This window comes from Suncus etruscus, chromosome 17 (genome assembly GCF_024139225.1).
Source record: "Suncus etruscus isolate mSunEtr1 chromosome 17, mSunEtr1.pri.cur, whole genome shotgun sequence".
Taxonomy (NCBI): domain Eukaryota; kingdom Metazoa; phylum Chordata; class Mammalia; order Eulipotyphla; family Soricidae; genus Suncus; species Suncus etruscus.
Window position 1 is genome coordinate 1,946,630 of NC_064864.1, and position 25,091 is coordinate 1,971,720.

Genomic DNA, 25,091 nt, shown 5'->3' on the forward strand with positions numbered 1-25,091 from the left:
AGACTGACAGTGATCATTGGATTTTCTTTTTTTTTTTTTTTTCTTTTATTTTGTGGAAACCATTGTGATCTTGACAGTTCTTCATAGTTGAATTTCAGGTATACAGCGAGTCAGGGCCCTTCCCACCACCAGTGTGGACCTCCCTCCACCAATGGTCCCAGAGTATGTCCTATCCCACCACCCTTTGCCCCCTGGCCTGCCAGTAGAACAGGCCCATTTAAGTTTAGATTGTTAAAGTTCAGGGCTCTTGATTCTGTTGTCACTGAATTTGGCTTGGGGTTTTTCTTTCTTTTTTCTTTTAAGACTGTGATAGTTGACATAAACCTAGTTCTACTTTAGCAGTGTCTGCTGTTGTAAAGTTGATGTTTTCTAGCTACAGCATTTGAAGCATCTCTGGGTCTGACTATTGATGACATGTGTATAGACTTTTGATCATATTGGGCTTCTTTATCTTTTGATCTGCCTCATAATTTTGATTGTCTATAAATATTGGAAGATGACGTGAATAGAGTTCAACCTTGACATAGTTGCATTGGATTTTTCTTCATTTACCCAGATGCCTCGGACCCTTTCTAATGTCATGTGCTTAGGATGGAGTTGAAATGTCAAAAGACTTTTCTCAGTGTTTGTTTCACTTTGCATGTTTGCTCCCCGGAAAAAGGTTTTCTCCTCAATCTTGATTTGACCCTCCTTTGAGGTGGGCTAGTGTTTGTTAGTCACTGGCCTCAAGATAGATAGAAGAAAGCAGAGAGATGGCTCAGAGGGCTTTATGCGTGCTTTGTAAATAGGAACCCAACTGGTTTTGGTCCTCAGCACCACATCATCCCCTGACCAAAGCTTTTTTTTTTTTTTTTAATTTAAATAATAATAATATTATTGTTACCATTATTTTGGATTTAGGCCATACCCCATTTAGGAATCATTCCTGGCAGTGCTAGGATACCCAGGTTATCTTCATTTAAGACAAATGCCCTACCCGGTATATACTATCTCTCTGGCCCCCCGTTTTTGAAACTGATAGAGAAAGGGATAATTTTTTGTTGTGGTCCTTCGTATTGCCTCAGTCCTCAGGATATTGTTTGCCTGTAGCTTAGCTTTGTTGGTTTTTCTTTCTTCTCCCGTAGTAGTAAGGCATCTATTCCTATTGATAAAAGACGTCTTATTATAAGTGGGGACTGTGTAATAATTGGAGACTGCTGGTAGAATCCTATCAGTCTAACCCACAGAGCCTGCAGTTGGCTGCCTTCTGATGGGGTGGGTGGTTTGGGCCTTATTTTTTTTTTAACCCCAAGCTTTGCCCTATATGTTATTTATTTGAAATTAGGCAACGATCTGAGGAGGGGAGTACATTTAGATTTGGGGGCTTGATCTTCTGCGTTCTTTAGGATTTCCTTCTGACTCTTCCCAACCATGTTGTCAGCCACAAGCTATGACTCCTCTTTTAAGATCATTATTTTCTGCTTGACTGTTATCTGTCCCTCGTGCTGATTCAAAAGTATATCCATGGGGACAGTGTTGGTCTCAAATGTTTTCCCCTGACAGTTGGCCAGTGCTTTGGGTAGCTGAGGTTTTCTTACATCATCCATTTTATAATTGCCATTGTCAGGAAGATCATCAATCTTCTGTAAACTCCTCTGCGGTATCCTTTATTTCTTTAACTTGGAACAACTCCCATCTTTTTATTCCTTTTTCTCCCTTTTCTAGAGAGTTCTGTGTGGCCAGTCTTTAGTACAAGTCTTAGAATCTTATTCTTAGAGTCTAATTATTTTTTCAAGATGAAATTTAGCATGCTCTTCTATCACTTGTGTCTTCTTTAAGCTTGGAATTTGGCTTAAAAGACTTATTACATTTAAGGTATACTTTTTATTTGTATCATGCTTTATGTACTTTTGTTTGCATTTTATGTCAGTAGGAACTTAATGACTGCATTGTTCCAAGATTAATAGCTATTTTACTTTGATTACTTGGCTGAGTAAGATAAGGGGCCAGAGAGAGAGCACAGCTTTTGCCTTGCAAGCAGCTAATCTCAGGACCTAAGATCGTTGGTTTGAATCTTGGCATCCCATGTGGTTGCGGTGCGTGCGTGCGTGCGTGCGTGCGTGCGTGCGTGCGTGCGTGTGTGTGTGTGTGTGTGTGTGTGTGTGTGTGTGTGTTACCAGGAGTAACCCCTGAGCACTGCTGGGTGTGGCCCTCCCAAAAAAGATAAGAAGATAAGATGTTCAAAGCTTTGTTTTTACTGTACCAAAAAATACATATCTCCAGGGCTAGAGCACATGATCTGTAGATAGTAACTGCCCCCAGATTGATCTCCATTGTCTTATGCTCCCCTGTGGAATCATGTGACTCCAAGGCACATATTGGGACTAGGAGTGGCTTGCTTTTCACTTTGCCACTAGTATTTCTACCGTGGTCATTAATTTTTTAATGTCTTACCCAAGTATCAACTTCCAGTTTAGTTGTATGTGGGGATATTCGACATGATGACATTCAGCAAACATTGTTAATATTTACTGTTGTCATTAACCAGCCGTTAATGCTTTTGGTTATATAAGTGTGTGTATATATATCTGTATATTATTTATATGCTTTGATGGTATTCATTTCATGCTTTATGGTAATTATATAGAAACGTCTTTTAAGCTGGATTATGAGGTGCTGAGTTCAGACATATTTTAAGTCTGTGTATTTATCATAGCATTTTGCATGTAGTAGACACTCAGTAAATTATTTTTAATTGGGAAAAAATCAAACCATTTTCTATTTAATCATTTTTTCGATCTCTGTTAGAGATCTAAAGGTCAAGTGTAATTAATGTTGATTGTACTCTTTTTGTAGGTAAATGAGAAAACGGGACAAATAATACAGTATGATAAATTTTATATACACGAAGTACAAGAATTGATAGACATAAGGAATGATTATATCAACTGGGTCCAACAGCAAGCTTATGGAATGGTAGGTTTCTTACCGCATTTTATCCCTTTTATGCAGTTTGTTCTTACACCAAAAACCCACACCAAAAAAATAGACTAAACATTGCTTTAAAAATTGGAAATTTGATGTGTTTCCCTGCAATTTTCTAATGGTGAGAATCCTAGACTTGCTGGTCCTGAAGAATACGTCACAGCTGTGACTGTGATCTCATCATGGCCATCAGAAGGGAGAGCACAGGAATGGCGATTCTCATTTCTCTTTTCACCTTTGTATATCATTGATGTCGGATTTCTGGCAAGCATCCACAAATGTACATACTTCTTTCCATGTGACTGTCTCTGATAACTGGACACTTTCTTGTTGTTTTGTTTTATTTTGGGGCCACACCAGGCAGCGCTCAGGGGCTGCTACTGCTCTGCACTCAGAAATTACTCCTGACAGGCTCAAGGCACCATATGGGATGCTGGAGATTGAACTCAAGTCAGCCATGTGCAAGTCAAATGCCCTACACTATGTGCTGTCGCTCCAGCTCCATTAAACACTTGTATGTCACATTAAAGTGGTAGCAGAGGGTCCAGAGAGATAGCACAGTGGGTAGGTCACTTGCCTAGCACTTGGTTCAACCCGACTTACCCCACCCACTTCCCGGCATCTTATATGGTCGTCTGAGCGCCACCAAGAGTAATTCCTGAGAGCAGAGCCAGGAGTATCCCCTGAGCATCTCTGGATTTGACCCCAAAACCAAACAGTTAACAATTAAAGTAAATAAAACAGTATTCTCTTAGGCGCATCATTTTAATGTGGAAATAAATGGGCTAAGTATTAAGTTCAGTACTATGATTTGCCAGCCACTGTCATTTACTTGAGACAAACTTCTGCTCTCTGAGCAGGTCCTTGAATCTGTATCTGTCAGCTGTGGAAATTGGTCCATGACCTTCTGTTTCTTGCAAAGCACCTGCTATATGTTCTTTATGCTCTGATTGTGCCTGGAATATCGAGAAGGCATCAAAAAGTCATTCTGAAGTGTTTTAAAAATTTTAGACTCGTGGCCCGGCAGTGGCGCTAGAGGTAAGGTGCCTGCCTTGCCTGTGCTAGCCTAGGACGGACCGCGGTTCGATCCCCCGGCATCCCATATGGTCCCTCAAGCCAGGAGCGACTTCTGAGCGCATAGCCAGGAGTAACCCCTGAGTGTCACCGGGTGTGGCCCAAAAACCAAAAAAAAAAAAATTTTAGACTCACCTTCTAGGAACTGGGTCACTTCTCAAACTTCTTTAGTTTTCCTGGGTGTTTGGTTCCAGTATAGAAGAGATTTATTTCCCCTGCATGACTGGGGAGGTTCATTTATGTCCCTGGCCATCCTACAGATTTAGGTTGACTCATTTGCTTATTTATTACTTAATAGGGAATCTTTTTTGTTTGTTTGTTTTTTGGGCCATGCCCGGTGGTGCTCAGGGGTTACTCCTGGCTCTGTGCTCAGAAATCGCTCCTGACAGGCTCAGAGAACAATATGGGATGCCGGGATTTGAACCACTTTTGATCCTAGATTGACTGCTTGGGCAAAAGCCCTACCGCTGTGCTATCTCTCCATCCCCTTAATAGGGAATCTTTTACACAATAATCATTTATCTAGCAATTGAATATACAGTGATGAATTGACATTCAAAGACCCCCTTCTCATGGAACTAAATGGGAAAGATTTCCAGCAATCAAATACAAAAATAATGGTAGAAGACTGCATGGTATTTTGCAATTAAATACTCTGATAAAGTTTACCTGATGATGTGTGTGAGCTACAATTAAATGGAAGGCAGTAAGCTTATAAAAGCAGAGCAGAGAGAATTTTTGGAAAAATCAGCATTTAGTAAAGGCCTTGAGGGTGCAGAGCAATGGTGTAGTTCAGGGGTCCTCAAACTACTTAAGTGGGCCAACTCATTGTCCCGCAGACCGTTGGAGGGCTAGATATAGTTTTAAAAAAAGCTATGAACAAATTCCTATGCACACTGCACATATCTTATTTTGAAGTGAAAAAAAAAGGAACAAATATAATATTTAAAATGAGAACAGGCAAAGTTAAATCAACAAACTTGCCAGTATTTCAGTGGAACTATGGACTTGCTTTGGGCAAGCCGCAATTTGAGGACCTCTGAGAGGAGGAGTGGAGACAGAGAGAAGGAGGGAGTCGAGAGTGCATCACACTTTTCACGCCTGCATGGCTGCTGCAAAGCAGGACAGGCAGCGACAGCAAAAACACCCAGCGGACCAGATAAATGCCCTCCTTGGCAAGCCCTGGTTTAAGAACGGATGCAGTGGGCAGGGTGTTCACCTTGCACACAGCTGACCCAGGTTTGGTCTCCAGCCTCCCAAAGGATCCCAGAGCTGGTGGCAGAAGTGGTCCATCCCTGAGTGCCATGCCAGGAGTAAGCCCTGAGCACAGCTGCAAGTTTCCTCCCTCTCCCGAACCTCCCTTTCCTCCAGAATAAAAAGATCTTAAGTGAGAACATACTTCACATGTTCGAAGGATTAGAATAGGCTAAAATAGCTAATACATGATAATGGGAATCCTGGGAAGAATCCAGAAAACGGGTCAATGGAAAATCATGAAGGGCATAATAATGTAGATCAGGAACTCTGATATTTTGTTTGCTTACTTTTTTGTTTGGGGTCTTCACCCAGTGATCCCCACACCTTAGGATGGGGATCATGTAGAATGCCAGGGATCTAACCCAGTTCAGCTGTGTGCTCGACAAGCACCCCACCCCTGGGCTATCTCTCCACCCCTTCTGGAACTTTGATTTTATCTGAAGTGTTATGGTGAGATATTGGAGGGTATTAAGTCAGGAAGTCTACAGTGTGGTTCATATATTATTGACATAGATCCTGGAGTTGAATTTAGGTTCTCCGACATGTGAAGAATGTCCTCTGCTTCTGAGCTCTCTCCCCAAGCCCAGCGATTCATAATTTTATTTGTTTTTGTTTTGGGGTCACACCCGGCAGCACTCAGACATTACTCCTGGCTCCACGCTCAGAAATTGCTCCTGGCAGGTGCGGGGGACCATATGGGATGCCGGGATTCGAGCCACCGTCCTGCATGGAAGGCAAATGCTATCTCTCTGGCCCCGATTCATAATTTTAAACAGTTGCTCTGTCAGATATGTAGACGGTAGATGGAGTAAAGTAAAAGGAGGAGGCTAGAAAGACATTTTTAATAGACCAGAAAAGCAAACAATGAGTTTGACTAGAATGGTAAATTGGAGAAGGAAATGTATTTGGAAAGGGAATAAAAGCTTGAGCAAGTAATTGGCTCTGTAAAGATGATTGGCAACCCCAGCATTGCAAATCTGGGGTAAACTAGACATGGAGAGGATTAAAGAGAGGGGGATGGCCACTGGATTCGAAGGAAAAGAGTTCATTTGTTTTGGGCAGGGGATCGCTGTTTGTGGGCTACAGACAGCAGTACTCTGGTTGCTCCTGCGTCTGCACTCCGGAACTACTCCTGGTGGGCTCGGGGCACCATTTGATGTGCCGTGGATCCCACACACTCAGCAGTGCTGGGGAACGGGGGAGAGCTCCAGGTTGCACCCAAAGATGTTGGAGATAGAACAAAGGTCAGCCTCGTGGAAGGTACCTCTCTTAACCAAGTCCTGCATTGTCACACCTGCCCTTTCAGGACTCATAACTTTTATAATATTTATATTTGGATTGCTAGTTTTGGTGCTGAATGAAACATTTTGCTTTATTTTAAAGAGTATCACATTGAATTATTGAATCTCCAGCACCAACCACATGGTCCTCTGAGCACTGCCAGGAGTGACTTTATTCACTCACTGCCCAGTGTAGCCCCAGAACCCTTAACTAACTCACACTGTGTCCTGGGGCTAGCGTGATTGTATAGAAAGGGAGGTTTTGCCTTGTATGTACTCACCTGGCTTTGATCTCTGGGACCATATAAACTCCCCCTCACATAGAATAATCCTGGAGTGATCCTCACATACCGTAGCACAGAGCCAGAAGTAAACCCAGAGCACTGCTGAGTGTATACTATTATTGAATGAGAATTATGACCTTAAAATAATTATATTTCTTCACTACAGAAGTTTAAAATATCTTTTGGGCCATCGTACAGGGGATAAGGCATTTATGTTTCTTGCATGTGGCCTACTGGGGTTCCATCTCTGGCATCCCATACAGTCCGAAGAACCCACCAGAAATTATCTCAGAGCACCGAGCCTGGAATAAGCCCAGAGCCCCTCTGGATGTGACCTTAAACCAAGACATTAAAAAATTTAAAAACGGGGCCAGAGAGATAGCATGGAGGTAAGGCATTTGCCTTTCATGCAGAAGGATGGTGGTTTGAACCCTGGCATCCCATGCGGTCCACTGTGCCTGCCAGGGGCGATTTTTGAGTGCTGCCGGGTGTGACCCAAAAAACAAACAAAAAAATAAAAACATCAATTCCTCACTAGACATGGGTATCATCTATAAATTTACTAACCTACTTTTGATGATTAGATTATATTACTCTATATAAAGCCATGTTCTGAGAAATTTCATCATGATAATATATGTCTCTTGAATATAGTAATGTTAGCATAATTGCATTATTTTCTTCAGTTTATCTTGTTGTCCTCATTCGTCTACTTTTTTTGGGGTTTTTTTGGGCCACACCCATTTGATGCTCAGGGTTACTCCTGGCTAAGCGCTCAGAAATTGCCCCTGGCTTGGAGGACCATATGGGATGCCGGGGGTACGAACTGAGGTCCTTCCTTGGCTAGCGCTTGCAAGGCAGACACCTTACCTCTAGAGCCACCTCGCTGGCCCCTTTTCTTCTTCTTCTTTTTTTTTTTTTTTCGTTTTGTCTACTTAACCAAATCTTGTGCTCTGCAGCTGCACATTCTATATTGATCTAATTCATTGTTTCAAACCCCTCACTTAAGATGTTTTGTTTCACTGGATATTCCAGATGAGTAAAAAATACCTTATTTTGGTCAGACATGGAATTACCTCACAACCTCTTTTTGTTGGATATTTTGACCATCAGCTCAATATGTAAAAATAAAGGAATAACAAATAATAGAGGGGAAAATACCCGAGGTAGTCTCTACTGAATAAAACTTATTGAATGGATCTCTTTAAAAAAAAAAAAAAAAAAAAAAAAGCTTATTTGGGGCCAGAGAGATAGCATGGAGGTAAGGCAATTTGCCTTTCATGCAGAAGGTCTGTGGTTCAAATCCTGGCATCCCATATGGTCCTCTGAGCCTGCCAGGAGTGATTTCTGAGCACAGAGCCAGGATAACTCTGAGCGCTGCCAGGTGTGACCCAACCCCCCCCCCCCCAAAAAAAAAAGCTTATTTTTTTTCCTCTCAGTTTGTTTCCATGTAAATTCTAATGTACTGCCTACAACAGGTACAGAGGTTAAGATGCTTTGCTTTTCATGCTCACAGCCTCTGTTTTTTAAATTGGTTTCATTTATTTATTTTGTTATTTGAGTTACAGCTGGTGATGTTCCAGGGTTGCTCCTGGTTCTGCATTCAAGATCTACTCCTTGTACTTGGGGGTCCATATGTGATGCCAGGAATTGAACCTGGGCCAATCAAATGCCAGGCAAACATTACATGTGTGCTGTGCTATTGTCTGGCCCCTTGGGCCTCTGGTCCCTAGTGTCATACCGTCCTGAGCACCACAGAGTGGCCCCCAACACAGAGCTAGAAGTGGGCCCCCAAATGCACTGCACTTTCAGATATTTTTAAGGATGACAACCTAAGGTTTTAAAGTCTGGGGAATAGTTCTGTCTCCCAAGTGAGCAACTAGAGCCATATATTCCCGGCTGAGGAGATAGCTTCAAGGCCTGATGTGCATGCGTTGTATGGAAGTGATGTGTCCAGTCGCTGGCACTAGACAATCTCCTGGGCACTCACTGCCCAAGAACCATCTGGTGTGCCCCCCAAGAGATAACTTGCTTGAAAACAAATTAGTTTTGGCATTAGTTTTCCTATCTTACCTCATTAAGCCAATGAGAGACCTAGTTTCTACAGCCAATTCTCACTGTATTCAGTCCTCAAAAATTACGGGACACTTAGAATAAAGGTCCTGACCAGAGCTTTGCATGTAGAAGGCCAGGGTTCCATCTTTAGCATTGTGTGGTCCCCTGAGCACCGCCAGGAACAGCCCTCAGCATTGACCTGGAAGTAATCCCCCCAAATAGACAAACAAAGGTCTCATAGAAGGTTTGTGTAGAAAGGGTAAGTTTTTATGGGTCTAGTATTTTGGTCTACCTCATTTATTTGATTTGCTCTAGCCTATGTCCTTAGGAAAGGAAATAAAAGCCTTTTTCCGTTATCTACCATTGGTGGGAAAGAATATTTTGCTGTTGCAAAAATGCATGCAATGCTACTTGTGTAGAAAGTTAAACTTGGAACTAACATTGCTCTTCCCTCGTTATTATTACATTGCTGTCTTAGGATGTCAACCATGGATTGACTGAGGTAAGTTTGGTATAATAAAATCTTATATGCGGAATAAGCTGTCTGCATTTTTTAAGTGATGAGAGCCAAAGTGTTCCTCTTTTGTGTGACTGGTTATAAGTGAAATGTGTGCTTTTTGAAAGGAGTCCAATTTCTGGTGTAATATTTCATAGAAAGTTTACTGTTTTAATTAACATTATGTAATGTCTTTTAGCATATTTGCTTTAAAATGGTTCTTTCTAAAATCTTGTAGTGTATACTTTAACAAATTCTCACTAAACTTATAAAATTCACAAATATCTCTTTAGTAAAGCAGAAAATACTTTATATTGGAAAATATGAAGTTTACTTTAGCGTTTAAAGTTTTAAAAATATGTTAGTTTAAACTAATATATAATTGAAAATTGGAATAATCATAAAATTAAACATTTTTGTATGGTCTTCCTTACATTGCCTCTTATAGTATTTACTGTATATAATTCTAACACTGGCTTGACTAAACCATTGTAGCTTCATTCATTTTAGACTACAGATTTTTTTTTTTTTGGTTTCTTTTCCTCAGCAATTTGAACCACGAAAACATCTAGAATTAGCTTTAAATTACAGGTTCAATATTGTTCATTTCCTCATTCACAAATAGAAATAGCTCATAGTGTTATGAAATTAATACTGTCTTAGGTACATAGAATACTTTAAAGATGATATATTTTTGTTTTGAGTAGCAAAATGACTTCCTACCATCAATAGGTAGTTTACATACATCAGATATAGCATGGGGGTAAAAGTGCCTAGTGGGAATAATTTACTGTACGGTTAAATAGAGCACAGTATGTTGCCTCAGATGTAAGAACAAAGAGCTGGTCCTCTTGTATTTCCTCTTTTTTGGCTAGGCAGCAGGATTTATTGGGGTCACCATAGGGACTTAGAGGGGCAGCTGAGAGGCTCTCAGGAAGTCAGGGCCTGCCATTTATTTATCCGGGGGCGCACGATTAGGGATGCTTTGACTCCACGGCCACCTGGACTGAGCCGCTTTTCAGCCACTGTCTTCAAACTTCCACGTGAAGCTCGGTGTAAGCACCACTTCTTGGAGATGTGGATGCTACAGCACTCAGGAAACTTAATTTGGTCCCACTAAGGACCTCGGTCATATGCTTCTTGTCCTTCCCCTTGGTGTGAATGGACATGGCCTCTTGGCCACTGTGCCCCGGAACCTAAGACTGGGGCCAGAGGGAGAGCAGATAGAAATGTGTTCCACTAGGACCGGAGTGACAGCACAGCGGCAGGGCATTTGCCTTGAACAAACCCAGGTTCAATCCCTGGCATCCCATCTGGTCCCCCGAGCCCGCCAGGAGTGACTTGAGTGCAGTTGTAACCTTACGTTCTCTAGGAGGTTGCTTGAGGATGGATGTCCACAGAGTTCCCAGGGAAGGCTGTTCAGGTTGTCTAGCTCTACGGTATATAATCCCCACAGACAGGAGGGTCAGAAGAGGCAAGAAGGTAGGACACCAAATCCTTTCCCAGCCGCCAGCTACAGAACTGTCCCCCAGCTTTACTCTTATTTATTAAAATCTCAACAGCGCCCCCTACCTGAAAGGTCATAGGTGGGAAAGCAGGCTGCAGAAATTCCCGAGGAGAAAACAGTTACATGCAGTCACTGCCAGAATCATCGTCTTCACTGGTTAAGAAGTTTTGGATTATTTTGTTTGGTTTTGGTGGCCATAGTTAAATGAAGAAAAATATTGAGGTACATGTAAGATAAAGAAGCAGCTAAGAGGGACCGGCGAGATAGCACAGCAGTAAAGCGTTTGCCTTGCATGCAGAAGAACGGTGGTTCAAATCCCAGCATGGTCCCCCCCGAGCCTGCCGGGGGGCGATTTCTGAGCGTAGAGCCAGGAGTAACCCCTGAGCGCTGCTGGGTGTGACCCCCCCCCCCAAAAAAAAAGACAGCTAAGCTAGAAAAGAACTACGAACTATTGCTTTGAGAATAACTGGGAAAAGTGGAGTGTTTAGGATAGGAATAAAGACAACTTAGAGCATAAAGCTTAAAAATGTTAAAAGAACACACACACACACACACACACACACACACACACACACACAGTCTCCCGCAGAGAGGCAAAGACACTGACATGCAGGACAGGATGGTGATGGGCCATGCAAATTTAGAGAGCGCCACTTACACTCATTAAAAGAAGAGGGCTGGGGCCGGAGAGATAGCATGGAGGTAAGGCGTTTGCCTTTCATGCAGGAGGTCATCGGTTCGAATCCCGGCGCCCCATATGGTCCCCTGTGCCTGCCAGGAGCAATTTCTGAGCCTGGAGCCAGGAATAACCCCTGAGCACTGCCAGGTGTGACCCAAAAACCAAAAAAAAAAAAAAAGAAGAGGGCTCTCCCCTGCCTGTCCCCCCGTCCTGGGTCATAGCTCACTGGTGCTTACCCTGCTGAGTGAGACCCTGAGTTTGAGTCCCCGATGCTGAAATGCGGTTCTGTGGTGCATAAGGTCTCCTGGAAGCCTTATAGCAGAGAAGGGGTTCTTTCGGGACTGTGACACAAATCGTGTTTTGTTTTGTAGATAGTAGGAACTACAAATGTTTGACTGAAAAAATATATCTAGCTCTTACTATTTATTTCTCTGCACCATTAAAATATGTAGAAATTAATCACTGCTTTACCTACTAAGGTCAAAGATCTGACAATAGTGGCCGTAATCTGTTCTAAAGGTCAATGGAATTTGTTGCTTAATCTGTTTGAATAAACAAGTGCTAGATTGCCATCATGTTGGCACCCTTGCGATGTTCAGTGTTTATCTGAATAAATAAGCAGAGAGCTCATCATTAACCTCGATAGCCGTAACTCGTTAGAAGTTCTCATTGTGACTTAAAATGGAGAAGCACCCGATTCTAGCATAAAGTTGGAACCTAAGTCACTGAAATTCAGAAGAGGCAACATGCTAAGCAGAAGATTCTTGTAATTATCGTATTTTGTGGAATTTGAAGTACATAGTCTGCTCCTAAAATTGGAAGTTGAAATTATAGTGCTCACCTAAGTTATTAGGAAATATTGTCTATAAGCAAGACTTCTGAATTTATAATGCCTGAACAACACAAGTGATCAACCTTGAAAGAAAAAGTACAGTTAAAAAATGACAAATCGGGGCCGGGCGGTGGCGCCAAAGGTAAGGTGCCTGCCTTGCCTGCGCTAGCCTCGGACGGACCGCGGTTCGATCCCCCGGCGTCCCATATGGTCCCCCAAGCCAGGAGCGACTTCTGAGCGCATAGCCAGGAGTAACCCCTGAGCGTCACCGGGTGTGGCCCAAAAACCAAAAAAAAAAAAAAAAAAAAAATGACAAATCAATTTATATTAATGTATACTTTCTAATTTTAGTTGGCAGATATCCCTGTTACAATTTGCACGTACCCATTTGTGTTTGACGCCCAAGCGAAAACCACTCTGTTACAAACAGACGCAGTCTTACAGATGCAGGTAATATAATATTGATCTGATTTGTTTGAATTTCTTAAATTTGCCTCAAACTTGTAATCTTGGAGAACCTTCTGTGCCTTTGTGATTTGTCTTTTGCAAAGGACTTTGGCCATATCAAGAAGATTGTTTCTTGTGACACTATATCTTATGTGGTCTTGTTTACATGTCTTTGTTATTTTATTCCTTTTCTTTTCTTTTCTTTTTTGGTTTTTGGGTCACACCAGGCAGCGCTCAGAGGTTCCTCCTGGCTCTACGCTCAGAAATCGCTCCTGGCAGGCTCAGGGGACCATATGGGACGCCGGGATTCAAACCACTGACCTTCTGCAGGAGAGGCAGACGCCTTACCTCCATGCTATATCTCCGGCTCCTATTCCTTTTCTTTATTTCTTCCCTTCTCCATGTTGCCTTCCTTTTCCCTTTATTGTTTTTGTTGATGACAGCAACAACACCATATTGCCTGGGAAGGTCACACACATGCCTGACTGGGTGCAGACACAGACTCAGCTGTGGAGAATGCTCAGGTCATGACAGGGTGTGGTGCTTGGACCCGGGCAGAGTGCTGGGTGTTTGTGCAAGCTGTTGATGAGGCAGCCTGTCTGTGGAGACACACGAGTTATGGCTGTGAGCTTGCTTGGGAATCGGATTCCTGAGATTTTGTTCACTTTCTGGCCAGGCGCTTACACATCTTTTTTATTTGCAGTCTCACCAGTCACCCCTGTGTCACCCACTGAGGCCACACACATACCTGGCATCAATACAGCCAGAAATCATTCTTGGTACTGGGTTTCAGTTGCCTGGAGCATGCTTAGTACATGTGAGGCATTACAGGCTTGAACTGTGTCCCCTTTCTTGCAAGATAGCCAGCCCCTCTGCACCCTGGCACTGATCCTCTGGACCCTGCCCACACACATATAAATGAAGAGTTGATTAAACAAACCATTAGAGCCAGAGAGATAGCACAGCGGAAGGGCATTTGTCTTGCACACAGCCAACCCAGGACATACGGTCCCCTGAGCCTGCCAGGAACGATTTCTGAGTACAGAGCCAGGAGTAACTCCTGAGCGCCACTGGGTGTGACCCAAAAGAAAAAAAAACAAAATAAGTTGTCCTTCTAGGTGACACTTAGCATCTGATTAAGGCCCTGTTTATCTTTAGGATAAAAGATATACCGTGTTCAAATGGGAGGCCTTTGGCTGTTTGTGAGGAGAAAGATGTAAGGTTTCCTTGAAGACGGGTATAGTCACAAGTTATTTTCCTTGAGATGAGTTATTTTGTCCTCCATCTTCTCTCCACCCACGCCTTCTTTTCTGAACTGAACCTTTTGTGTGTGAGGATTGGAGTGTTGGGGATGCCACTCCTTTTGGCTGGTCCTGTGGGCTTTGTTCCTGGCAGTATTTAGGCAGTTCCAGAAATCAAATCTGTCTTTGGCATGCAAAGTATGTTTTCTAGCCCTCTCCCCAATCCCTATCGTGATTATAAAAATTGCCTCATCATTTGAATCTGTACTAAAAAGGTCTTGAGTTTCTTCTTCTGGTACAGAGTACATGATTAGACAGGCTGCAGACTCAACAAGGAAGAGAGAATGCTTTAGGAATTTAATATTGTAAAAATGCTTAAAAATTTTAAACTCGGGCCGGGCGGTGGCGCTAAAGGTAAGGTGCCTGCGCTAGCCTTGGACAGACCGCAGTTCGATCCCCCGGTGTCCCATAAGGTCCCCCAAGCCAGGAGCAACTTCTGAGTGCATAGCCAGGAGTAACCCCTGAGCGTTACTGGGTGTGGCCCAAAAACCAAAAAAAAAAAAAAAAAAAAATTTTAAACTCACTGCCCCATGGTACTGCTTTTCTTTATTGGTTTTGGTTTGGGGGCTACCTTCACTGATTTTCAGGGGTTACTCTGGGGAATCACTTCTGGCAGTTCTCAATGACCGTAATATAGAATCTCTGGGATGGAACCAAGGTCTTCCACATGTGCTATTGCCTTGCCTGCAGAAGGTCGGTGGTTCGAATCCTGGCATCCCATATGGTCCCCCGAGCCTGCCAGGAGCGATTTCTGAGTGTAGGGCCAGGAGGAACCCCTGAGCGCTACTGGGTATAACCCCCCCCCCCAAAAAAAAAATCCTTATTCCGTGTTAGAATACAAGCAAAGGAAATGCATATGAAAAGGACAAAATGGTAAATGCCAGGTGATTGGTTGGTCTCTGGTTCTTCTACTAGGTGACTTTCTTCCTAGCTGGGCTGTTTCTTATTCTCTGTAGACAGGCTTTTTTTTTTTTTTTTTTTTTTTTTTTGGTGGTTTTTGTGTCACACCCGGCAGTGCTCAGGGGTTACTCCTGGCTCCATGCTCAGAAATTGCTCCTGGCAGACACAGGGGGCCATATGGGACGCCGGGGTTCGAACTGATGACCTTCTGCATGAAAGGCAAATGCCTTACCTCCATGCTATCTCTCCGGCCCCAGACAGGCTTATTTAAATGCTGTTCTGTCTTTTTCTTTTTCTCTTCTGATTTTTTTTTTTTTTTTACGAAATAACAGTTCTGCGGCTACAGCGGAGCAAGTAGGGTGCTTCTCTTACACGCAGCCAACCCAGGTTTGATGCCTGGCACCCCTTTTGGTCCCTCTAGCCTGCCAGAGTGATCCCTGGATCCCAAGCCAGGAGTAAAACCTGAACACTGCCTGGTGTGCCCCTCCCCGCAAAATAAAGAAAAAATAGTTCAGGGATTAATATTACTCAGTTTCATGTTTCAGTAATGGTGGTGTTTATATGTCCAGTTCAAAATTACATATATTTAAATTTAAGCACCGTGATTTACAAAGCTGTTAATAACATACTTTGAGACAAATAAAACAAAAAAAACTCCAATTTTCACCAATGGAGCCAAAGTTCTCCCACCAACTTATTTCCCCAGGTTCACACTCTGTAGCCCACCACCTTATCGGGTGCATCGTTAGGGTTCTTGCAATTTGGACTCCATGTAGTTTTGGTTCTTTGGTGGTTTTGAGATTCTTTGTCAAAAGATACTCTTTATGTCTAGAAGCCAGTTAAGCGCAAATGAATTTAGTGACATAAAAACTGTAGGAACTGCGGGATGTGTCCTAGGTGGAGGAAGCCATGTCCGTCCATCGCAGCTTCTCTGTAGCACAGCTATTACACGTTTACCCTTTTGTTTTCTAGATGGCTATTGACCAGGCCCACAGACAGAATGTCTCCTCTCTCTTTCTCCCAGTGATTGAATCTGTGAATCCCTGCCTGATTCTAGTAGTGCGTAGAGAAAATATTGTAGGGGACGCAATGGAAGTCCTTAGAAAAACAAAGAATATCGACTACAAAAAGCCGCTCAAGGTAATTTCACTTTTCCTGTGTGTGATTATTTGCACGCTTATGTCTTAAGTTTCCTTTGTCCATTTTTAGTATGTCTTTGAAGCCGAATAAATCAAACAAAGTTTTAATGTAATTTTTTGCTAAATGTTTAGTTGGAATAAATAACGTTGGTTCTCCAGAATATACTTTTCTTTATATTCAGTGCTTATATTTTGCTGTTTACAGGTTATATTTGTTGGAGAAGATGCCGTTGATGCAGGAGGGGTGCGCAAAGAATTTTTCTTGCTCATCATGAGGGAATTGTTGGATCCCAAGTATGGCATGTTTAGGTATTATGAAGATTCCAGGCTCATCTGGTTTTCTGATAAGGTAAAAAAAGAAAAGTCACCTTACTTTCTTCTATGTAATGCTGTAGTATTTTTTTTTTCTTTTTTTTGGTTTTTGGGTCACACCTGGCAGCGCTCCGGGGTTCCTCCTGGCTCTACGCTCAGAAATTGCTCCTGGCAGGCTCAGGGGACCCTATGGGATTCCTGGATTCGAACCACCAACCTTCTGCATGAAAGGCAAACGCCTTACCTCCATGCTATCTTTCTGGCCCCTATGCTGTAGTATTTATACCATATTTATCAAGTTAATTCAGTAAAGAAGAGGTATTCCTAACATTTTGTACAACTATACATTGTGTACTGTTTTATCGAAATTTGACAGTCATTAATTTTTGGACTTGGCCATCAAAAGACTTAATGCTTGGACTGGGACAGTAGTACAGCTGCTAGGATGCAGCCTGCCCAGGTTCCATCCCTGTCATCCACATGTTCCCCCGAGCCCTGCAGGAACGATCCCTAAGTGCAGAGCCAGGAGGGACCCCTGTGCATTTCCTGGTATGGCCCCCAAACCAACCATTTAGTGATCACCATCATGCTGTAACAGAGTAAAATAAAATATCAGCCTGAGGATGATCTTTCTTTGAATTTGGAATTAATTAATTAATTCTTTGAATTTGATTAATATTTACCAGTTTAAGTTTTCTTTCAGGAATAGTTTTCTATTTGTCCTAACCAATGCAGGCGGGGCTGCCTATTCTGCATGCTCTGTCCGAGCATGCAGAGTTTAGTGCTTTTGACAGAGACTCACGCCAACAAGCTTCAAGTCTTTGCCATCGCTCCTCTTACAGCAGTTTTCCCCATAAAGGACTGGCAGGAAATTCTGTCTGCTTGTACTTTTATTACTTAGTAAAACATTGCCCGAAATATCTGCTCTTGGGCGAGAGAGAGCACAGTGGCAGGGCACTTGCCTCGCATGCAGCTGGTCCTGGACTGACAGTGGTTCAAATCTCAGCATCCCATCTGGTTCCCTGTGCCTGCCAGGTGCAATTTCTGAGCGCAGAGCCAGGAACAACCTCTGAGTGCTGTTGGGTGTGACCCTCCCCCGAAATAATAAAATAAAATCTCTGCTGTTGTTTCTAAGACACTTGATGCATTACTTTATACACTCTTAGGGAAGGCAAGCCACCCTTGATGGTGTTCCTTATCATTGATGGTCATTGCCTCGGCTGAATTAATTTCTGATGGGTTTCAAATGGGTATTATTCTGATTGTCACTTTACTATTTTAATAGCGAGAAAGTGCCCTGATCTGTTTTGTGTGTTTGTCCGTCTTCTTAGTGGTACAATCTATTTGGAAAAGATTCTCTCTCTTTTGTTATCAGCTTATTAAAAGAATGAATCAGTTACCCAAAGAGGCATTTCCCAGGCAAACACAGATTCCAAATTTTCTGTTAATTACAAGTTGCTCTTTGCTCAGAATCACTTGCCTGTGTGTGTGTGTATTTACATGCAACTGTGGAGCAGTGGGTATTTTCCCCGATCACAAATGTCAGTATAAACTGTAATGTGGAAGAAAACAGTTTGGCAGTTGGCAGTAAGCTTAACTGTCCTTTGACCAAAAAAGCCCTCAGTTAAAAAGCAGAATTTTTCCTGAGCTTTCTACACTGTGAAGCAGTGGTACTCAGGAATTACTTGTGGCTCGGTGCTCAGGGACCATTCCTTGAGGGGATTGGGTTTAGGGAACCATATGTGGTGCCAGGGATTGAACCAAGCCAACTGCGCATAAGGCAAGTACCCCACTCTCAATATTGCTTTGAGCCTTATTTTAAATCATACTAAAAAGTTAGAATAACGTGTTGTATGTGTTCCTTTGGGATGCCAGGGATTGAACCCCGGTTTGCTGCATTTGGTACAAGCACCTTACCTGCTGTACTAACTCTCTGGCTTCAGAACAAAGTTTTTTGGTTTTTTTGGTTTTTGGTTCTTGGACCACACGCAGTGATGCTCAGGGGTTCCTCCTGGCTATGCGCTCAGAAGTCGCTCCTGGCTTGGGGATCATATGGGACACTGGGGGGTCGAACCGCAGTCTGTCCTAGGCTAGCGCATGCAAGGAGGTGCCTTACTGTTTGTGCCACTGCTCCGGCCCCCAGAACAAAGGTTTTTACAGAAATCTTGTTGGACTATACCCAGTGTTATCTAGTAATTATTCCTAGCATGATACCCCCTACCCCCCCAAAAAAAAAGATAAACTTTTTTATTTCCTTGATTTTTGGGGGGAACACATGTGGTGATACTCAGGGGTTACTCCTGGCTGTGCGCTCAGAAATCGCTTCTGGCTTAGGGGACTACCATGGTCCATCCTAGGTCAGCTGCGTGCAAGGCAAACGCCCTACTGCTACACCACTGCTCCAGCCCCCCCCCAAAATTATAAATTTTTGAAAAACCTTTTATAAGTATTCCATTGACTCCTATAATGATTATATGAGATAAACATTATTTGGATTTTGATTCCCTCCCTCCCTCCCTCTCCACCAGAGCCAGTAAATTAATCCATTTGATTCCTTTGATCTGATTTCTAAAATGTTTTCCTGTGACTGTATTTTCAAAATTTTACTTTTATATATTGTAATTTGAAGCCATTATAAAGTCAGATTCTTAATGAAGGGATTGACCAGAAGGGAGAACATACTTTGCATGTTGAAGCCCCTGGTTCCCTGGACATGATGCTGGGAGTAACTACTGGACACCAGTAAGATTTCTTTAAAAATTTTTGTTCTCGGGAGCCAGAGCAAAAGCACAGCAGCAGGGCATTTATCGCCCAAGCCCTCCTGTGCAGTTGCTGAAGGAGGCAGTATTAGGCCCTGAGCATGACTTAGAGTGTGCTCTGCACCCCCCCCCAATAGCAGCTTTGTTCTGAGTGTAAAATCTGTGTATAATTAATCCTTAAAACTGCCTGTACTGGTTCCCCATAGTGATGGAAAATGGTGAATGAACTAAAAGGAATCTATATTCTCCAGTTGACATGAGCATTCAGAAGAGAACGCTAGAAAATACTTATGTGTGTTTTCATCTTCTAGCTTCCCCCCAGCTAGTTCATTCACCATTTTCAATTACTCTGGGGACCAGTACAGGCAGTTTTAAGGATTACACACAGATTTTACACACTAGTATTTTCGAGCATTCTCTTCTGAAAGCTCATCTCAACTTGGAGAATATAGATTCCTTTTAGTGATATAGATATGCTACTAGAAAAAAATGACCATTTTGAAGTTTTATGTACAGCAATATCTTAGCTAGACTTTTTAACTTGGAGACTTGAAACTAAAACATTGAATGAAAATGTGGACATAAATATATCAACATATTATCCTGGGAGAGTTTCATGACAATAAACTTATGTCTTACTCAATATTACTTTTGTGTCTTCTAAACTTTCTTCTATAAACTTTTTTTTTTTTTTTTGGTTTTTGGGCCACACCCAGTGATGTTCAGGGTTACTCCTGGCTCTGCGCTCAGAAATCGCTCCTGGCAGGCTCTGGGGACCAAAAGGGATGCGGGGAGATTGAACCTCGGTCCGTCCGAGGTCAAACCATGCAAGGCAATCGCCCTATTGCTCCAGCCCCTATAAACTGTTTTTTTGTTTTGTTTTGTTTTGTTTTGTTTTGTTTTGTGTGTGTGTGTGTGTGTGTGTTTTTGGCCACACCCGGCAGTGCTCAGGGGTTACTCCTGGCTGTCTGCTCAGAAATAGCTCCTGGCAGGCACGGGGGACCCTATGGGACACCGGGATTCGAACCAACCACCTTTGGTCCTGGATCGGCTGCTTGCAAGGCAAATGCCGCTGTGCTATCTCTTCGGGCCTCCTATAAACTGTTTTTATCATTAGAAAAAATATATTGTTTTAACCCAGAGAACAAACCTTTATTTTCTTTCTATTTCTAGACATTTGAAGACAGTGACTTGTTCCATTTGATCGGCGTTATCTGTGGGCTAGCAATTTATAATTTTACTATTGTGGACCTCCATTTTCCTTTGGCTTTATATAAAAAATTGCTGAAAAAGAAGCCGTCCCTGGATGATTTGAAAGAACTAGTGCCTGATATTGGGAGGTTAGTTGAAAAAGTAGCAGTTAAGGATTTGAAAATGGGGGTTGTACTAACGTTTCTGTTTAGGAATAACTGTGTTTGATTATCCTTGCTGAATTTTTGAAATACAGAGAAACCCTTTAATAAAGGAAGATCTGTTGTTTCTTTTTTGCGGTTTTTGGGTCACACCCGGCAGTGCTGAGGGGTTATTCCTGGCTCCAGGCTCAGAAATTGCTCCTGGCAGGCATGGGGGACCATATGGGACGCCGGATTCGAACCGATGACCTCCTGCATGAAAGGCAAACGCCGTACCTCCATGCTTTCTCTCTAGCCCCAGATCTGTTGTTTCTTAGATCCAAAGTTGTCTAGTGAAAGTTTCACCTGTATAAAACAATTAGCTAAATATTTAGTAACTTAACATACTTCGCAAATATCAAATAATGACATTAGGAAGATAGTGTTTCCTGTGAGTAGTTTATTTGAGCTTTTACTTTTGAATTTGTTGTTCCTGGGTGGGCCACATAGGGTTTGCTTATATTTGTTACATAAGAAGGAATAAAAACTAAAAAAGCTATAAATAAAAATTTGTATGAATTTGTAGAGAGTAGTGGGGTGCCTGGTCTTTTTAGTCAGAGGAAAAGAGAGAAAATGTAGTGAATTATTTTTCTCAACATTATTCCTAAGTTTATCATTCTGAAATCAATATGAAAAGTACAGATTAATGAAAGAATTTTGTCATGAATAAAAAAGTATGTTATCCATATACAAAGTAGCCTACTCAATAATGTTTGCCTCAAAGAAAGGCTTTCTTCTGTAAATACGTGTATATATCTTGTTTTGCAGAAGCTTGCAGCAATTACTGGATTACCCAGAAGATGATATAGAAGACACATTTTGTCTTAATTTCACGGTAAGATGAAAAGAGCAGACTCGCCATATACTCACAATTCATTCTTTCTAATAGCTATGTGTATAGTTTTTATTTTCATGGGGGACGTCACGTAGAAAGATCTTCCACATTTATCTGAGCACTTACTTTATGCTAGTCACAGTACCTACATTATTTTATTCAGTCCTCGTAACAGTCCTGTGAGATTGGCATTAGTATACGTCAAGGCAGTGTTTTAATGACCTACAAAAACTTGCTTAACTTTTCCATAAATACAAAGGGTCTTGGAAGTTCAGGCTTCGTTTGGATTTGTGGGGGAGAGGCAGTGGTGTTCAGGGCCTGGTTCCGGATTTAGGAATCTCTCCTAGCTGGCTCAGGAGATGCCAGAGACCCAACCCAGGTTAACTCATGCAAGGCAAACACCCTACCGGCTGTACTACTGCTTTGGCCTAGCTTTTACAAAAATAAAAAAGTCTACAATTACAGGAATGTTTAGAGAAGCAGATGGTGTTATTACAGTGTAAAAATATTCAACAGCCACTTCAAAAATTAACTCCAGGCCGGAGAGCTAGTGTTAGCAGGCAAGTTGCCACACAGTCTGGGGTGTGATTCCCAATAACACTTTTTATGGTCCAGAGTACTGCCAGGAGCAGTGTTGTTTGGGGTGTATTCAGGGCTCCCTCCTTGCTCCCCACTCAGGAATTGTTCCTGGCATTGCTGAGGTGGCCACATGGGATGCTGGTCATTGAATCCTTGTGCAAGGCAAATGCTGTACCCACGGTACTATTGCTCCAGCCCCATTTCTCTTTCTTTTTAAGTTGTTTCTTTTTTTGGGGGGGGGGGGCCACACCCGTTTGACGCTCAGGGGTTACTCCTGGCTATGCGCTCAGAAATCGCCCCTGGCTTGGGGGATCGAACTGCAGTCTGTCCTACGCTAGCGCTTGCAAGGTAGACACCTTACCTCTAGCGCCACCTTCCCGGCCCCTCTTTTTAAGTTTTGTATATTTCTTTTTTTTTTTTTTTTTGATGGGGAGGTCACACCTGGCAGCGCCCAGGGGTCCCTGGCTCTACTCTCAGAAATCCTTACTGGCATGCTCGGGGGACCATATGGGATGCCGGGATTCGAACCACTGTCTTTCTGCATGCAAGGCATTTGCCTTACCTCCATGCCATCTCTCCGGCCCCTCTTTTTAAGTTTTGTATACTTCTGTTCAACCTCGTTCCTCTTTATAATCCTGTGGTCTGTACTGACACGATTCTGCTATTGGTTTGCCCAAAAAAAGTCAAGACGTAGTCTGTTCTTAAAGTTTTGTGTGCTCATAAATCTCACCCCTCTCAATTTTCAGACCCCTTTTCATCCTTTCAGGTGCTTTTCTTTTTTTTTTTTTTTTTGTTTTGGTTTTGGTTTTTGGGCCACACCCGTTTGGCGCTCAGGGGTTACTCCTGGCTATGTGCTCAGAAATCGCCCCTGGCTTGGGGGGACCATATGGGACGCCGGGGGATCGAACCGCGGTCCTTCCTTGGCTAGCGCTTGCAAGGCAGACACCTTACCTCCAGCGCCACCTACCCGGCCCCTTTCAGGTGCTTTTCATGACATTTTCTTCGAGGTCTTTTATACTTCCTTCGATTAGAAGTAATTTTTTTCCTCTTTGGTCTGTTTTTGTTTGTGTCTATTGCATAATTTTGATGAATTATAATTCATAAGTATGAATTATAATATGAAGTGATCATATAATATTACATATAATAATTATATGAATTGTATTAATTGTAATTATGAAGCATATGAATTCATACTTTTTAATTAATTCATAAGATAAGGGATTTATTCAAATCTCTTATTATCCTACTTCAAACCTAGTATTAGCAAAAAAAATAACATTTTAATAGAATGGTATAGAGAAAAGATGCCAAGATGGGAGCAGCAACTTATAGGAAAGGAAATGGTTTCAGAATACCCAGTTTGGGGGGGCCGGAGTGATAGCATAGCGATAGGGAATTTGCCTTGCATGTGGCCGACCCGGGACAGGCCTGGGTTCCATCTCCAGCATCCCAGATGGTCCCCCAAGCCTGCCAGAAGCTATTTCTGATCACCTGAGTGCCACCAGGTGTAGCCCAAAAACTAAAAAATAGAATCCCCAGTTTGTCCAGTCAGGGATGTAGCTCAGCACTAGAGAGTTTAATTCCTGGCACTGCAAAAGAAATAAATAATAAACATCTAAAAATATGGGGCTGAAGAGATAGCTGGAGGTAAGGCATCTGTCTTGCATGCAGAAGGATGGTGGTTCAAATCCTGGCACCCCATATGGTCCCCCAAGCCTACCAGGAGGTGATTTCTGAGCGTAGAGCCAGGAGTAGCCCCTGAGCACTGCCAGGTGTAACCCAAAAACCAAAAAAAAAAATTTTTTTTTCCCAAAAATAACCAAAATGGGGCCGGAGAGATCACACAGCGATGTTTGCCTTGCAAGCAGTCAATCCAGGACCTAAGGTGGTTGTTTTGAATCCTGGCATCCCTATGGTCCCCCGTGCCTGCCAGGAGCTATTTCTGAGCAGACAGCCAGGAGTAACCCCTGAGCACCGCCGGGTGTGGCCCAAAAACCAACAATTTACAAGAGGAATTAATGGCGTAACCCTGAAATGTAATCAAATGTATAAAATGCAGATTATATGGAATATAGAAAGTAACTTCTGTTGGAAAGAATGCATTCGGAGTCTTGAATTCTATCATTTGTCTAAAAATAGCATTGTTTCTAATATTTTTTTTTTGTTTTTTTGTTTTTTTGTTTTTGTTTTTGGGCCACACTCAGCGGTGCTCAGGGGTTCCTCCTGGCTGTCTGCTCAGAAATACTCCTGGCAGGCACAGGGGACCACATGGGACACCGGGATTCGAACCAACCACCTTTGGTCCTGGCTCGGCTGCTTGCAAGGCAAACGCCGCTGTGCTATCTCTCCGGGCCCATGTTTCTAATATTTAACTGCTATCATGTCACCGTAACGTTTTTTGTACAATCAACATTCATCTCCTGTTCTTAACTAACGACACTCCTGGAAATTTAAAAGTAATTGGAAAGCTGAATTTAGAATTTCAGCTTCTGTTTGTAGACTCGTGCAAAATTCACGATCGCTTATGGTATCAGAATTCCATGAGGGTATCTGCAGTGTATCGCGCTGAGTGAATGCAGTTAGTCCGGGAGAGACCGACACAGAACAAACCTTCTCGAATGGGAGATGGGAAGAAGCATAATGGCATAAGAGCACGAGAATGGTGGTCTGGAGCAAGCATGCCTGTGGCGGGGGCGACGTCTGTGATGGTGGGAAGCGCTCAAACGGGAGGGCTAGGTGGTGCTGCTAGGACCCAGACTTACACCTGAAACCCGCTCAGCAGCAGGATGAGAGACCAGAGTGCAAAGCTCAGTTTCTTATTTTTATTTTTTAGAGTGGAGAAGGTGGGGAAAGAGGGGAGAGGACAAAAGGGGAAGAAAGGAGAGAAGGAGAGGGGGAAAGAGGAGAGAGCCTGCCTCTCGCAAAACTTATCTTTGAAACAAAAACAATCCTCGGACTAGCAGAACTGGGGGAGGAGGGGCGGCCACTGTGGTGGGG

At 42.8% G+C, this 25,091-nt stretch overlaps 1 protein-coding gene across 2 annotated transcripts in view; it reads left to right on the forward strand.

The window, feature by feature from the left end:
* HERC4 (HECT and RLD domain containing E3 ubiquitin protein ligase 4) overlaps positions 1–25,091 on the forward strand; it is a 91,387-nt gene that overhangs the window by 59,334 nt on the left and 6,962 nt on the right. Inside the window, exons 14-20 of one of the 2 annotated variants that reach the window (XM_049790478.1) lie at positions 2,836–2,955; positions 9,393–9,416; positions 12,780–12,878; positions 16,049–16,216; positions 16,421–16,564; positions 20,460–20,626; positions 21,446–21,512. In XM_049790478.1, the coding sequence (XP_049646435.1) occupies positions 2,836–2,955; positions 9,393–9,416; positions 12,780–12,878; positions 16,049–16,216; positions 16,421–16,564; positions 20,460–20,626; positions 21,446–21,512 (789 nt within the window). The remainder of the gene's footprint in view (positions 1–2,835; positions 2,956–9,392; positions 9,417–12,779; positions 12,879–16,048; positions 16,217–16,420; positions 16,565–20,459; positions 20,627–21,445; positions 21,513–25,091) is intronic. The other variant, XM_049790479.1, reaches the window with a different exon arrangement.